Here is a 17882-nt window from a genome sequence, read left to right as displayed (position 1 = left end):
TACCTACCTAGTAATATTTTAAAAGGATTTCGTCCTTTCTACATAGTTTTTACATACTTTCACTGTATATAATTATATGCATGGAGTCATGCACAGCGCGACCACCAGACGATCAGTTTTATCGGATGTCCTGCCGTTAGCACTGCAGTTATCATGCACATCGCGACCAACACACGGTCAGTTTTATCGGATGTCCAAATGTTTTCTAATTGCTTTCTACACTTCTGGACTGAGCTTGTTTTTTATCTTTTCAGTAATTTAAGTAGTTTATATTTTATGCAGTCGGGAATTTTTTATTTCTTTAATTATTTTATTTTTTTCTATTCAATAACATTAGATGAGATCGCAGCGTCATTTATTTTTTACGTACCCTAAAAATAAAAACACAAAAACAAAATACATACGAAAAGAAAATTCGAATCTGTTTTAGGCGAAAATCTGCTATTTACTTATTTTTTATTCTATTGTAGGCAATCTCGCGCAGATTAAGATTTGAGATAGATACCTATACGTGAACGTATGTATTTTACAACAAATTTGACAGGATAATGGAATTTAAAAGTACTTAGGAAAATCACATAATAATGAATAATGTGAAATCTGTGGATAGGTATTCTATACTAATATTTTAAAGAGGTAAACTTTATGAGTTTGTAGGTAATCTCTGAATCTATTAAACCGAGTATGGAAATTCTTTTACCAATGAAAAGCCAGGTCATTTGTGAGTGTCATGAGCTATAATTTATTCGCGTATTTCCACATAATTAATAACACTGCAGGTCTCCCGAGTTAAGAACCTTATCACAATATGCGCCTTTATTTTACGATGCACATATCTTTATAGGTACTTCCTGGCAGGAAATACAGACGCCGGACGGACATTTCACACCTTAACAGTAGCTATCTATGCGTTCGAAAAGATGAAGATGAGTCGAATAACAATCAAGAATAAACTGCAAACTCACAAATATTCGTGGTTTGATGGTTGAAAAAGAAAATGTTTAAAAGATCTGAAATAAACTAGAAATGTGCATACCCGAAGGTCGATAAACAACCTTGTAAGAAACATCCGTGTTCTAAACTGACTAACTACCTACCAGTAATTAATAGTATTTAGGAATTTGGCTAGTGTCTGTGCTAATCATCTTAACTCTTCTTAACATTAAGTATTCTACATTAAGTATTTTTTTATTATCTGTTGAAATTGGTATACGATGATTTTATGTAATCATGATTATTTTATACTATAGATAGGTATGTTACGTGTTTACAAACTTGTCCGATAAAACTGATCGTGTGTTGGTTGCGATTGGCATGATGTCATGCACATCGCGACTGACATTCTAACAATCGGCTGTCAAACCATTAGCGCTGTTAGACATGTGAGATTACATGATCATCAGTGGCTGACATAAGATAAATGCTAATTTGTCCGCCTCATGTCCTATCTCTAATATAAAATATTGTTGTATGTAATGGGGTTATAGTGAATTGACATAGAGTGATCTTGTATTAAATAATTTGGACCGCAGTACATTAATATGATAACGTAAAATTGAAAAATTTGAATAACCCCGAATGTCATGAAATAATTACACTCTCGATCAAGTCATCAATATTCTATTTCAGTGCGCTTTCATTTGAAATCCTACTCGAGTATATATGCAGACATTCGGTTATTCTTCCCCTCTTTCACCCCCAAGAACTTTTAAACGGCTCAACCGATTTTCATTAAACATGTCCTTTCATACAAAACAATCTAAATTGAAATGGCTTCATCCGTTCGAGAGCTATGGTGTCACAGACAGACTGACAGACAGACATACACGTCAAACTTATAACACCCTTCTTATTGCAATGGGTTAAAAAGTATTGTAGAACTGTATGGTTTTCAGTATCAATGATCTCACTGTTACTCGTATCATGGTAAGCACTAGGTACATGAGGTCAACGACCTAATCGGTAAAGTAGGTAGATAGTTACATTAAAATACCTCGTCAATGGCTAATGAGCCGGAAACAATAAGCTCTTACGTTCACGTACTGTCGTAGATAGATAATGGTATTTATACTAAAAGATCAATGAGACAGGAAATCATGATATTCGACATCTTCCCACAGTTAAGTAATGGTCCTCGAGTTTTTTAAATTGTAAACCGAAGATTATCTCGGACTCGAAACTCGTAATTTAGTACCTACTTACTTAAATAATTATGATATTTTTTACATATAAGCGAGATAAACAAACGTTTTGATAAATGGTTTAATCTGTAAAACTAATGGGAAAAAAGTATTAAGTATTAGCGGAATTATTATTATTCCTTTTTCCGGATTTTTCCGGTAGTAAAAAAAGTAGTCTTCGTGTTAATGCAGAGTAAAATCTAGATATTTCCATTCCAAATTTCAGGCAAATCGCTACTCCAGTTTTCGCCTTTATAATATTAGTGTTATAATATCCGATGCCACTCCCACAACAAATTGTTTAAAGCTGTCAAACTGTACTTAGTGCTTAAATTAGTTATTACGTAATGATAATATTTACAATGTGAATTCGGTAAAGTTATCAAGGCCCGGTAACTATAAATACGACACAAATAACATGACCTTTCACCTATAGTCCAATAACGAATCCAGTCAATCGAATTATTTACGAAGTACAATACATGCATGAATCTATCATATATTGTAGGTAATTACAAGTTGTAGGCTGTTGAGAGCTGCCGATAAGCACGCGAATGCCGACACCTATGTACACCTTGAATTCTTATCAAAACAATGTACCGAAAACAAAATTATGCTGTCGCGCGACCTTGAATTGGCTTATTTGATACTTGATAAGTCACAGACGGTCTTTCATTAAACGTCTTTCGATCTTAAATTATAATATTACTAGCAAACGCCGCGCGGTTTCACCTGCGTGGTTCCCGTAGGAATACGGAGATATTTAGCCCATTAGTACTCAAGGATAGTGTAGCTTCCCAAAGTGAAAGAATTTCTCAAATCGGTTCAGTAGTTTCAGAGCCTATTCAATATACAAACAAACACACAATCAAATCTAATCTTTTCTATTTACAATATTAGTATTGATAATGTAATTTTTTTCATATAGGATATATATATGTGTCACCGTTAGATTGTAAAATTCGTTAGTTTATAATCTCACTCGTGATATCATAATCTGCCGTCATATCGTGAACTGAAAATACTGATTACAATTTAACGTGTTATTTTGCAATATACTATAATCTGTCGGAAGTGAAACCGTTAAATTGTCAATTAGGATAAATTTACTATTGATTTACAAAAATATAACAGCGGGCATAATAAAAATAGTAAAAAATTGCAATGGACAAATCAAAGAAAGATTAAAAAGAAAGAAATTCGAAGGGGTGGCCAGTGCGTTTCCTAATTTTTTTTAACACTGTCCTTCCATTAGTAAAATGTTGTTAATTTTGTTTAAGAGCAAGTTCTGATCTATCTAATCTCATGCGATAAAACTTTTAAAAAGAAAAACAATTAGATATCAATTACATAAATAACTTCAATATAATTTCAATGCACCAGATGTTTGGATTGTGCCTTCGTAACCCAAAGTAATGTGAGTACCTAGTTTCATTGAGCAAAGATAAAATTATAAACAGCGTAACATAAGGAAAAATGTTATTTAAAGAACAATTCTTCTAAAAATCTATCTTATCTATTGTTATCAATGACATTTTAAATTTCATTACACGATTGTGTATGTAAAAAATTAATGTCATTATGATTTTTATTATTAGGTATATTAAGGTATTCTTACACATTCACAGAATCATTGGCGTGCACCTCATACATGCATAAAAGTTCTGCATACCCTAAGAAATAATTATCTCAATTAAGTATTAAGACAAATTATTTCTTAGGGCATGTAGAACTTTTAAATGCAGATTTTTCTAGTTTGGCTAACTTTACTTACTAGTGCATACCCTGATCGACATCCTTATGCTCGCCACTGCACAGAATAGATAAATATAGGAGACATCGCAGCGTGTCAGCTAAGTTCGTTTCTAACGACGTCCGATGAAAGAGAATCTAAAAGCTGCCAAGTTCCATAGCAGTTCATAGCTTGTATACAACGTCCTTAATGTTATAATAATTTATGTAACGTTCTTTGATATTGTATTTCTTAGCAAGTTTTAATTACGAACTTAAAATTGAACTTCATCTTTGATAATAATTAATTAGGCAACTCCATTATTATAGATCACTACAGTTTTATAAATTACAATTTCAAAATTGTTCTTATCTAGAACTATAGAAGAATACTTACTTTTAAGTAAGTACTCTTTTAATCTAACTATCCAGACTCCCGCAACTTTATTTGCCTGAAATCGTGGTTTTCACAAATCCCTAGGGAACCATGCATTTTTCAGTGATAAAAAGCCTCTATTCTGCTCCAAATTTCAATTTTTCTCGCCGTTTAAGTGTAACAGACAGATTTTCTTACGCATTTATATTAGTACTAGCTGACGCCGCGCGGTTTCACCCGCGTGGTTCCCGTTCCCGTAGGAATACGGGGATAATATATAGCCCATTTGCCTTCCTTGACAAATGGGCTATCTAACACTGAAATAATTTTTCAAATCGGACCAGTAGTTCTTGAGATTAGTGCGTTCAATCAAACAAACTCTTCAGCTTTATAATATTAGTATAGATGGGTTATTATGGTAAAGTTAACTAGTTCCTAATTAATAACAGATAATAATATTAAGTATGGGTGTACAGTACAAATCGAAATCAAATCTTAAATTGAGCTCAAGTACAGCTCATAAGGTTTAAACCTATTATCCCCAATAGTCGATAGCTTTATAATTGCAACGAAAATAGCAATTAGAGTGTGTTGCAAGGCTAGACAGATGCACTCGTCGCTGTTATCAAACTGCAATGAGGTTACGTCGGAGTGTGCTCGCACGCTTTTAGCTTCCCGGTGCAGATGCGGGGGTGCGCGGGTGGTGGTGCAATATTTTGGCCAGCGAACCGCGCGCCGCCCGCGGCTGATCGATCGCGCTGCGTTGCGCTGTTCTAATATTTATTACTGAAAACATGGCGGCGTGGTGCGCCGGTCGTCAACCTCGGAGTCCGCCACGCTACGGTGCGGCGCGTAAACAACGCGGAATGCAGCGCGGGAAACTGGTCCCTACCTGCTACAGACCCTGCTACGGGCGACTCCGTCCCGCTTTCACTCACCCCGACCGCCGTGCCTGGCTCTACCTGTCTCTGTCCAAATGACGCTACGCTAGTTAGCAAGCATGCGGTACACGTGTAAAACATTCCTTAGTATAGGTACGAAGACACTTGATAGTACCTATCTAATTAGTGGCTAGGTATGCACATTAAGTTCATAAACCGACCTCGAAGGACCTTAGATACAACTTAGTCGATTTTTTTTATGCTATCATAACGTTACTTAAAGAAAGTACCTATTCTTACATCTATCATTTGCTTTTTTTTTATTCTTTACAAGTTAGCCCTTGATTACAATCTCACCTTGTGGTAAGTGATGATGCAATCTAAGATGGAAGCGGACTAATTTGTTAGGAGGAGGATGAAAATCCACACGCCTTCCGGTTTCTACACGTCATCATACCGGAACGCTAATTCGCTTGGCGGTACGTCTTTGTCGTTAACTAGCCACGGCCAGAACCAATTAAGAAAACTTCAATCGGCCCAACTGGGGATCGAACCCAGGCCCTCCGTCTTGTAAATCCACCGCGCATACCTCTGCGCCACGGAGGCCGTCAAAAGCCGGAGGCTTAAGTCAGCATAAGTCCAAGTAGGTAACTTATAGACGTTATATTGTGGTGTGGCGAATACGCGTCAACCTTTTGGAGCAGTTGTTGATGTAAGCCAGATAGTCTATAGATAGCGTCGTTCATATACGCGCGTCCATTACCTGCTCAATCTGTTTTACAATCTGCAATGGACGATACTTCCTACTAGATCGAAGTCTGATTTAAACTTCATTGATTGAAGAATAAACAAATGTTCTACGGAAGTGAAAATTATGCTCGCAGAAGCGTGCGTTTGTTTATAATTCGGTCGAAGAAGGAGGAAATAAATAGTTTTATAAATACTGATTTTATGTCAGCTCTTGTTATTTGGTACCAAATGTAACTTAATAGGATTAAGTTTATATGTCGGGAATAGCTTCATCTTGGTGAGACGCTCAACTTTTTTATTTACGAAAATTCTTGATTCTGGTAGCTGGTCGGAACGAGATAATGTACCACGCAATTTGTAGGACATTGAGGCTGTTAAGTTATATTACAATTAATTAAGCAACTAATAGTAATCAATTGTAAAAAAGCTTCACGTATCCTGTGTGTGTAACAACTATAGAATATGGTTAGTTTCTCTTGCGTCCAGGTAAATAAAACGTTGAGTATAAAAGTTGAAAGTCTGTATTTCCTTAGTTGTCTACCGTACTTATATGTATGCTAAAACCATAATAAGTCAATCAGTCGCGAAGCTAAAGTGACAATAGGTGGGGCACATATTTCGACAAGCCGATGAATATTAGGGTCTCAAGGATCTTCCACTAGGAGTAGTAGAAAGCGCAGTGTTGGTCGATCTCTCACCAAATGGACTGACGACATCAAGCAAGTTGTAGCGATTCACTGGATGCAGGCGGCTCATTGGATAGTCATGTTTGGAAGTCCTACAGTGGTCGTCTATCGGCTGATATGAAACTAACTACGTAGTTATTTTTAGTCGCCTTAGTAGGTAAACGCTCGCTCTAAATCTAAAGCTACAAGCACACTGATGCATCTACGCCATCTACATCATGCGGTAGGACGCGGTGTCCAAGCTTGAATCAAGAATGCAAGCATAACACACCAATGTGGCCGAGGCTTAATTCGTTATCTAGGTAGTAGGTTACAAAAATCTCGCTTGATAAGCGTAGCGTACCGTCGGCCGGGCGCCGCTCGCCGTCACGCTGACGTAATGTTTGTACACAGAACACGTAGGTACTAGATAGGCATAGCGAGCGCACATACTGATTACCGCGTATAATGACATGAGGCGCATCACGATAGCAGGCGCCACCGATATATGGTTACTGTGCCGGGAGATTATAAGATTTCTTTTTCTACATCGCGATCATGATTAACAACAGACAGTCACGGTGAATTGGCAGAGGTTTCTTTTGGAGTTTACTCATTTATTATGTATGCCCCCCGTATGAAAAAAATATGGACAGTAAAATTTGATGAACGAATGACAGCGTTACGTTTTTTGGGCGCAACCTAGTTTGCGCACCTTTCGCCGTGCCCTGCCGCCAACAGCGTACACATGCGTGCGGGCGCGCACGCCGCGGCCTGCTGCTCTTCAGTTGCGCACCTTTCACTTTTCAGACTTACGCAGCCCCGCAGCATACCTACACCTATTTAGACAGTCGATCTGAAAGAGTAAACTCCATTCATGCGTCGGAGCTGACACACACTTTTTTTATTGAACTATCAAGTCAGTTCTTCACTGCGGTCGCATCACACTCACCTGATGAGATATTAATAAGAGAGTAGGCATTCTATGACAATGAATGTGGTAGTAGTTGGGTAGTAGCGTAACTTGTAGAAATTGGGTAGATTGGGTTTTATAGTACCGATAGTACTGATTTCTATGCGGCACTATACCGGAACGCATAATTGCTTGGTGGTAGGTTTTTACCGAATCACTTGGGAAGTTGGTGGGTTACACCCCCGTGCCTTGGAGAGCACGTTAAACCATCCGTTCCGTTCATTTTTATTAACATCCGATAGTGGCCGTTCATTATCAGCATCATATCAGCCGATGCACGTCAACTGCACATAGGCCTTTTGTGTAGACTTCCAAACATCACAACCCTGAGCCGCCTGCAGCCAGCGAATAACTGCGAGTCGCTTGATGTCGTCAGACCAACTGGTGGGGGGGTAGTTCAACACTTTGCTTCGTCATTCCAGCACCTTGGGACCCCAATGTCCATCGGCTTTTCGAACTATGTGCCCCGCCCATTGCCACTTTAAGCGGCCGTTACTTTTAAACTATCACCCTAATCCCGCCAACCTGTATTCGAACAGCGAGGTGGGTCTTTTTTCTATAAGGACGGAGGCCTGCAGGGTTATTAGATAACTCGATATACCGAGTAAATTCAAATAGTAAGTCACTACATCGTTTTCAATCGTATTTTCGTAATTGTGATCACCTAACATAGGTATTTCAATAAAATTACCTTGACTACGTCATTTCACATTAAATGACAGTGATTTTTTTGTTTTACGATCATTTTACATGATTATTTCAACGAAAATAAGTAAGTAAATAACGGTTTTTCGTTGAAATTATCTTACCAATTGCTACTGCCACTTCAATATTACTGCCACTTTAGGTTAAATGTAGAAACTTATGACATTTCGTTGAAAATACGTTGTTAGATGATTGCATAAACGAAAATATGATGGAAAAACGTTGTAGTGGCTCGTTATTCGAGTGGTACACCGAGATACCTAGTAACCCTGCTGGCCTTGTTGGCCGGCCGTTTTGTACCCACTTAGTATAAAATCGTTGCCCACTAACACAACCTTTAGTTAAAGGACAAAGGAGGTTCTTGTCCATGTTATAAAAAAGTTGTTACTTAAAAACATAATAACAAGATTACTAAGAGCTGCGTAGTCTGATAATAATCTAGTATTCGGCTCAGTTGGCGAATTTCCTCATAACTTGAAGTCATTGGCTGTTTGTTTTGATTACAAATGGCAAGTTCTGCGAATCGCCATCTCAAGGCTCGGTGGCCGTTCGCCACTTGTAAATAATTAAAATGGTGTGTTTTTCTAGCCCCACTAAGTGTTTACATTTAAGAGATTTACACGCGAAACGTTTTCAGTGTTGATTACAATTTTGAGGTTAATCGGCTAACACGATTTATTTTTCTAAAAGTGATTCAGGCTGAGTTTATTTATAACTCCCGCCCCCGGTTTGAAATGAAATGAAATGAAATGAAATGAAATTTTATTATTTTATAGTTTTACAGTCTCTGATGTGGCTGAGACCTTCTTTTAAGTTAAAACCTGTATCAGAAGGTCTCGCTCTTCCTTAATAACAAATTTAAACTTAACTTAACATGCAACATGCAATAAACGCTGGTTTATGTGCGTGCGTGTGTGCGTGTGTGTGTGTGTGTGTGTGTGAGCCCTACTTCCCGTTCCCTTGGGGGATAATAATTATGTTACTCGCTGATAATGTAATTTTCCATTGGTGAAAAAAAATTTCAAATCTTTCCTCTTTATAATATTAACTATAGATTAGCGGGCCCCGTCTGCTTTTTCACGCACGCAGTTGAAATTCTAACGGGATTATGGGGATAATATATGATATAGAGTTATTAAGCTTTCCATCTGTGGCAGTTTTTAACCGACTTCCAAAAAGGAGGAGGTTCTACGTTCGACTGTATGTATGTTTTTTTTTTTTTTTTTTTTTTTATGTATGTCCAGCGATAATTCCGTCATTTGTAGACCGATTTTAAAAATTCTTCGAAAATTGTAGGGACGGCTAGTGCGTTCGTTAGTGTTTCCATAAGGTATTTTAAACCACTACAATTTTATGAAGGTCTGGAGTTGGTCTGATGATGGAGCCAAAACACAGACGATGGAACTCGTCAAAGATTTACAGCAGGTACCTTTTGTTTGGGCTTGATTTATTTGTATTGATGAGAACTTTCCACCTAGATGGGTTGTGACTGTATTAAGGGTCTGATGATGAAGACGAAGGACAGTTAAGAGAACTTCTCAACGGTTCACAGTACCTACCTTGTGTTTGGACTTGATAAATTTGTATTGATGAGAACTTTCCACCTAGATGGGTTGTGACTGTATTAGGGGTCTGGTGACGAAGATGAAGGAGAGTTAAGGGAACTCCTCGACGGTTCACAGTAGCTATCTTGTGTTTGGACTTGATTTAATTTTATATTGATGAGAACTTTCCAACCATATGGATTGTGACTGGATAGGGGGTCTGGTGATGAAGACGGAGGACAGTCACCTTTCACGTTTTTCTGAATATTCATATTACACGTGGATAAAGGGGGAGTAAAATTTTGTATATGAGTTAAGGTAGTATTTTTAAAATTGGGATTTTAGGACTTAGATACTTATTATAAAAAAATAACGTTTCAACTAATTGATTATTAATTTTTGTTCACACTCAGTAGGTGTACTAACACTAAAAATTAAAAAATAAAAATTTTAATAAAAAAATTCAACCGACTTCCAACTCAAAAAATAACCTAAACTAAAAAGCAAAAAATAACATCTTACCTATGTGCTACCTTCTGATCAGTTTGAAGGCGGTGCCAATCTAGTGTAATGTTTTAATTAAAGCCGTTTCTGAAAGAACTACAGAACTTTTGTAATTTAAACGGCTTAAATTAAAACATCACTGGCTTGGCACCGCCTTAAAACTGATCAGAAGGTAGCACATAGGTAAGATGTTATTTTTTGCTTTTTAGTTTAGGTTATTTTTTGAGTTGGAAGTCGGTTGAATTTTTTTATTAAAATTTTTATTTAAAATCTGTTTTGTGATTTAGGCATGAAAATGTTTAAACAAACTCAGATTCGTACCCGTGACTTAGGTACCTACATAATGTACAATGTGTATCGTTAGAAATGCTATCGGGAAGGACCTGGGTTAAAAAAAAAAATAGAAAATGCGCTCAATCTAAATAGTCTGTATCGAAGTATCTGCGCGTTTGTATCGATTGATGGCTGGAGTCCAGGAGTGACTGAGAAATAATATTCCGACGGTCTAACTAATCTGTACATGTACGATCGTCATATCAATCTAATCCAATTTTATAGTTCGTGAACATCATTTCACGCCTCATTATATGCTTTGTTAGTAAGGTAGGTACTTACTGATTGTAGTGCGTCAGTCCTTTCCTCGCCGACGATAGCTCGTGAATATGCTTGAAGGAGTTGTAGTAACTATAATGTCAGCCACTGACGATCAAGTAATCTCATATGCCTGCAGCGCTAACGGTTTGCCAGCCGATAAAATTGATAGTGTGGGTCGCAATCGGCATGTGTCGGCACTTTTCGCCAGTGTTTGACATAAGTTCGTACGTAATAAGTTGCACGTAGGTTGCCGGCTTTGTTTTCTTTAATGACAAAGATTCGTGATTAATCTACTGCACACAAGAAAAGACTGAAAATATATTTTTTAAAAATTCTTTAATATTTCTTTTATTATACGATATCAGCTGCTGAGTTTCTTTGCCTGCTTTTTTCTCTGTTTTATTAACCGGTGGTAGAGCCACTACTCCGACAGAATTTCCTAAAAGTGCTTAATAGAAGCCTACTCAAAATGAATAATTTGATTAGATTTATAAGATCTTTTTTTGCTGTCCAACGCGAAATGCAACCAGTATTCTTGCCACCATTAGGCTTGGACATGATTTGTATAACTTAGTCCAAGTTCCCTTTTGTATTCTTTCTTGACAATTATTTTCTATAATTTTTGTCAATGGATCGCACGCTTGCCTTGTTTTTACAGTGCCAAATCACGAATCTCGAGTGTACCAAACGCTTGCCGCGTGTGATTCACGCGAGGACAGAGCGGTAAACCTGGTGCCAATCACTGACCAGACTAAACGGGAATTTTAGGATCACGCTGTGTCCACTCGTATACCACTCCCTCCCGTTCCTATGGAATATGGTCAGTAAGAACTACGGTACCTCCGTCCGTCAATTTGACCACTTGTCAAATGACTGACGAGTAAGCGAATTATGCACTGTTAACTCGAAAGCTGCTCGCATGAAACGAGCGAGCTACACGTCAACTACTGAGTAGCTATATATTGTAGCAATATATTAGTTACGTTTTTATTGTGAAGTGTACCCAAGCATTAAAGCTAATAATTATGTATATTGAATATTCCTTTTAAGTGTGCATTTAAACTTTAAGTGAGCCTCACATACTGTGTGCATATATAAAGAAAAAAATATTTACTTAAGTATTTCCTGATTGAGATTCATCAAATTATAGATCACCCATAACCCGTATCGCAAAGAAAACAAGTTGCCTGACTATACTACTGGCACAAAATTGTAAGATTGTCAACGATTGCCTAACTCTTCAAAAAATCATGTACAGCATGAGCAGGTCTTCCGTGGGAACGGCGTAGTCTCCCACGTTAATTACCAAAGACTTCATGCTCTTTGTGATGTTTGCGAGCCGCCAAACTTAATTAATGTTTATTATTAACGGAACTTCCACTGGTTAACAAAGGAATTAATTTGAATTTTAAATCCACTGCAATAACAACCGGTCAAGTGCATATTAGTACACGCATATATAACCGTGACAAAAAGAAATACCTAACTGAAATTGCGACATTTGGACGATGATTTTTTCGTAGACTCAAAACATCGTTGAACAACACATTGAATTTTGTGTGGTTGTGAGATCATAATTAAAGTATTATGAATGTAGAAAAAAATCACCGAAATAAGTTGAGATGAACCGAGAACCTACCGGTTACCTCGTTTTAAAGAGGAGAAGATAAAGGGGGGCAAATGGTTGGCATACATAAAGTAAAGGTTTTTTTTACTGTCGCAATCATACGAGTAGATAGGATTGCTTTGAGTAGATCATATTATTTAATTAATCGTACCTAGAACAATAAAATCATCACATTTGGAAAATCATAACATTACAACATTAGGAGCGCAGGAAAAACATGCAAACAATGATTTACATGTAGATCAGCGGACCTCCTTATTCCGGTCCTGTCTTAAAATCCGCTCCTACCTACCTAATTTCCATCCTTGTATTTCAAGTGGTTTTAGCTATTTCGTGATTTCGCCTTTAGCTTTAATAATATAGATTAAGTAGTAAGTCTTCGAATAGTGCGTGTTGTCAGTGAAGACCTACGGATCCGACGTCCTAGTCGCTAGCTATGGGCCTCATTAGAAGGCTCAAAGTCACTCAACGGGTGATGGAGCGAGCTATGTTTGGAGTTTCTCTGCGTGATCGAATCAGAAATGAGGAGATCCGCAAACGAACCAAAGTTACTGACATAGTTCAGCAAATCGCGAAGCTGAAGTGGCAATGGAATGGAAGTGGGGGTCCCAAAGTGCTGGAATGGCGAACCCGCATTAGAAAGCGCATTGTTCGTCGAACCCCCACTAGGTGGACTGAGGACATCAAGCGGGTTGCAAGGAGCCCCTGGATATTGGCGGCTCGGGAAAGTGATGCTTGGAAGTCCATGCAAGAGACCTATGTCTAGCCTTTCAATGATGAATGATGATGATGAATTGATAGATATAGATACGGATGCTAATGAAGATGCTTTTTGCCCGCAGCTCGGGTCATGCAGGGCTTGCGCGGCGCGGGCGCATGATGCGTCGCGCGGGTGGCTGGGTCGCCTGGCCAGTGGCGGCGTGCGCGCTGCTGCTGGCTTGCGACCGCGCCGGGGCTGCTGACATGTACGCCACTGGCAGTGAGTACCACGCTTTACCTTACTGATTATATCGTGCTCGCCATTGGCAGTGAGTACCACGCTTTACCTTACTGATTATATCGTGCTCGCCACTGGCAGTGAGTACCGCGCTTTACATTACTGATTATATTGTGCTCGCCACTGGCAGTGAGTACCACGCTTTACCTTACTGATTATATTGTGCTAGCCACTGGCAGTGAGTACCACGCTTTACCTTACTGATTATATTGTGCTAGCCACTGACAGTGAGTACCAAGCTTTACCTTACTGATTATATTGTGCTAGCCACTGGCAGTGAGTACCACGCTTTACTTTACTGATTATATCGTGCTCGCCACTGGCAGTGAGTACCACGCTTTACATTACTGATTATATTGTGCTCGCCACTGGCAGTGAGTAGCTTTACATTACTGATTATAGTGTGCTCGCCACTGGCAGTGAGTACCACACTTTACATTACTGATTATATTGTGCTCGCCACTGACAGTGAGTACCATGCTTTACCTTACTGATTATATTGTGCTCGCCACTGGCAGTGAGTACCACGCTTTACCTTACTGATTATATCGTGCTCGCCACTGGCAGTGAGTACCACGCTTTACCTTACTGATTATATTGTGCTAGCCACTGGTAGTGAGTACCACCATATACCCTACTGTTTATAATTATACTCGCCACTGGCAGTGAGAACACTGCTCCTGTACGGAATGCTCATCCAATTAAAACGGGGTGGGATAATTGAATTTTCAGACTTGATTACAAATTTGTCAACTACCTTTTGTAGTCCATTATTTGATTGAAGCACCACAGGAAATAACTTTCTCAAAAATATCTTTAATTTATGTATATTTTCGTTTCGGCCCTCGTTATTATATATTATAATAATACAATTTGGATGTTGGTCTAATGTAGGTAAATTTAAATTCGTTTGCGAGATAATTTATACAGATAGGAGAGAGATAGACCCTCTGTTCTCGGAAGACGGTGGCTTTGTACGTATTGCGGTAACGCCTGCTACTCACTGCCAAGTTTACCTACCGTCAACTGTGCAGCGCATCATCATTAACAACCCATATATTCGGATCACTGTTGAGCATGAATTCTCTCAGAATGAGAAAGGTTAAGCTAATAGGAGAAGGGTTAGGTTAATAGTCCACCACGGATTGTCCAATGCGGATTTGCAGACTTCACATATTAAGAGAACAGAAAATTCTCTGCAGGTATACAGGTTTTATCACGATGTTTTCCTTCACCGTTCGAGACACGTGATATTTAATTTCTTAAAATGCACACAAATGAAAAGCTGGAACTGCATAAACTTGATATTGTATGGCTTAATGTGCATGACAAGTATTTTACAACTTTTTTCTGTATAATTATATTATGTATAAATATGGTATAATTTAAGCATTTAGTTTTAAATGCGCCGTTATCGAGAAGTACAACTTCTTTATTTTAGTAAGGTATGTAATTTAATAGTGAAAGTGGAAATGTCAAGGCCAGATGGCCGTGTGCCACAGCCGATCAGCCGGCGACGTCGATGTATCAAATGTTCCCCTTTTGGTACCTAGATATGTTTTTGGAATTTAAAAAAAATACCTTTCAAGTAAACAAATAGACGACAATTTACCATGCCCTTTTTCTCCGAAACTACTTGTATCTAAAAATTGGGAAAAAAATACAGAAATTAGCTTGTTACTTGAAGATTTCCGGAAAATTTTGAAACTATGAAATTTTTGAATATGGAGGTGACTTCTTCATAACTACCAAACCTAAACTTTTGAAAAAAAAATACAGAAGTTAGCTTTCTTCTTGATTGTTAAATATTATATTAACAATTTCAGCTCAGTTTTCAAAAACATTTTAGATTAACAACGTTCGGAACCCTCGTCACGCGAGTTCAACTTGCACTTGTCCGGTTTTTTTAATATGACCAATATTCCCATTCCCTCCAACTAGTCGGGAAAGACTGTAATAGGACTGGGTACGACAATGAGCCGTGATAGCCCAGTGGAAATAACCTCTGCCTCCAATTGCGGAGGGTGTGGGTTCGAATCCGGTCCGGGGCAAAGCACCTCCAACTTTTCAGTTGTGTGTATTTTATAAAATTAAATATCAAGTATCTTAAACGGTGAAGGTATCGTGAGGAAACCAGACAATTTTCTCAATTTTCTGCGTGTGTGAAGTCTGCCAATCCGTATTGGGCCAGCGTGGTGGACTATTTGGCCTTACCCGTCTCATTCTGAGAGGAGACTCGAGCTTAGCCGTGAGCCGAATAACGGTTAATAATTATGACGACAATATACCAACGGGGCGGGGATCGAACCACCATCCCTCGGTGATGAGTCCGACCCCTCTTACTGCTGACCCATTGAGGCTTTGCCTCAGTTAAAAGCCTGCGTACTTTACCTATACCTAAAATACGCGTAGTCTTTCATATTATATCGAGAATTCTAAGTACTTGATACCTAAAAGTCTGCGTACTCATTGAAATCGAGAAGTCTACGAACTCTTAGAATTACTTTTTGATTAGAACAAGCGTCTTCTCCGTTGACTCAGGTTTACATTATTTGTTAGAGACACTAGTGACACAGTTCGAGTTTTGTTTTTAGCTGTGTCTGTTATTTCGGTAGGTATATTTTGAAAAATAAAAAAAAAACTATTTTTGGAGTGTAGGGAAAAGTCTAAAGAGAGCTATAAATACACAAATACGGCAATTATAACGTTGGTATAATATTGTAAAAAGCAAGCCGTGTTCAATCGTTTTTGGTACTCATAAAAATTGTACCTATTTACTTATTGAATTAAAAATAGTTGGCACCCTTACCCGTCCTAACTCACCGCGTGGTTTTTACGCAAATAGCTCTTCACGTCACGACGCTATAACAATATACTACACGTATCATCATATTGTTTTTTTTTTTTTTTTTATAAATAAAAATTTAGAAAACAAGATTTTTCCGTCATTACTCATGTCCGCTGGAATTTTTTGTTATAAAAATATTGAATTTTTCCACAATCGTTGTCAGCTTATTTTAATAGCCCATTACGAAGTCGGACCTCCCTCGGAGTCTGAAGCTCAGAACCACCACGTTGCTGCAAAGTGGGTTGACGGGCTTAAAGTGTTTTTGATTTTTTATACTCTATAGCGATCACTGTCCGGTGTTACTGACAACAAACAGGACTATCAAGGAAAAAAAACGCGTGCGTCCTGAGACACTCGACAGAAGTGATAACTTAAACCTGCGTGAGAGAAAGGGAAGTCAGACAGAGCGCCACCGTAACGCGTTACGTTACGAAGCGCTTCATCCTCATAAAAGAAATTATCACTCCAAAAATATATCTATATTAATTTAACCCCGTCTAAATCCAAGTACATGTTTTTCGAGAAAAACGCGGACCTAGAAACGTTTTTACATACATAATGGTTTTTTGATGTCGGATAATAAAACAAAGTTAAAATAAAGTACCTTTTATTATTTTAACGTACTTACAGGAACAGACGCATATTTTGTTTCGCATACAATTAGAACCCGTTATACACGCGTCACTGAAACATGAATAAATTAATTCGAAAACTTCGGATCCATTTAGGTGACCGCGCTTTCTTGTGAAATTATATTTGGTACTAGCGGACGCAACTTCGTACGAGTGAAATTCAGTTTTTCACACATTCCAGCAATTTTTCCGGGATCAAACTTAGCCTATAAGTTGCCTATGACCACCTCTACCTACCAGTGTAAGTCTTCTTAACATCGGTTCAGCCGTTTCAGAGATTAATACGGATATAAAGACCACACAGTCAAAATTAGTCAGTAGTTATTTTGAAATCACACACAGACAATTTTATTTAATACTAGCGGACGCTCGCGACTTTGTCCGCGTAAAACTCGATGTAACCTTTCAAATACCCCTACCCTACCCTACCCTTATTTATTTTGAAAATTCTTGTACTTACCACTAGAAAGCTACGTTATATGTGTGCTACTTTTTTATATTCTAACGCGAACGGGAACTACGCGGGTGACATTAAATTCTAACGTACCTTTTTCATCTCAAGTAGGTACCAACTCAATGAAAAATGATTGTACCGAAACGAAAAATTGATCATTGTGGCAAGTGAGTATCCTCGTACGTACCTAATCGTCACCGCAGCTAACTTGGGGTGGATGGCCATTTGTTTCCCGTAGCCAAAGCATCTGCCGCATCTGTCAACGCTCGCTCCATCCAACCTCTTCGCTCCCTCCCCCTGTAGCGTCAGTACCCCTATTCTATTTTCGGCGTATTCACCTAATGTTGACGTCTTGTTAATTACTCTATGAATAATATTGTCGCGTACAATTACGAAAACACATTTATCTTTTTTTGACTGA

At 38.2% G+C, this 17882-nt stretch overlaps 1 protein-coding gene across 3 annotated transcripts in view; it reads left to right on the top strand.

Annotated features, from left to right (window-relative positions):
* The window catches only part of LOC112052096 (insulin receptor), a 108292-nt gene that overhangs the window by 1454 nt on the left and 88956 nt on the right, over positions 1-17882 (top strand). Inside the window, exon 2 of one of the 3 annotated variants that reach the window (XM_052884298.1) lies at positions 13373-13509. The exons of 1 other annotated variant lie outside the window; for it this stretch is intronic. In XM_052884298.1, the coding sequence (XP_052740258.1) occupies positions 13407-13509 (103 nt within the window). In that variant the 5' untranslated portion in view covers positions 13373-13406. Of the gene's footprint in view, positions 1-13372; positions 13510-14187; positions 14193-17882 lie in introns of those variants that run through there. One more of the 3 variants, XM_052884281.1, reaches the window with a different exon arrangement.

This window comes from Bicyclus anynana, chromosome 1, assembly GCF_947172395.1.
Source record: "Bicyclus anynana chromosome 1, ilBicAnyn1.1, whole genome shotgun sequence".
Taxonomy (NCBI): Eukaryota; Metazoa; Arthropoda; class Insecta; order Lepidoptera; family Nymphalidae; genus Bicyclus; species Bicyclus anynana.
Note: the sequence above shows the minus strand (reverse complement) of the source record. Positions and strands in the feature narration are given on the sequence as shown.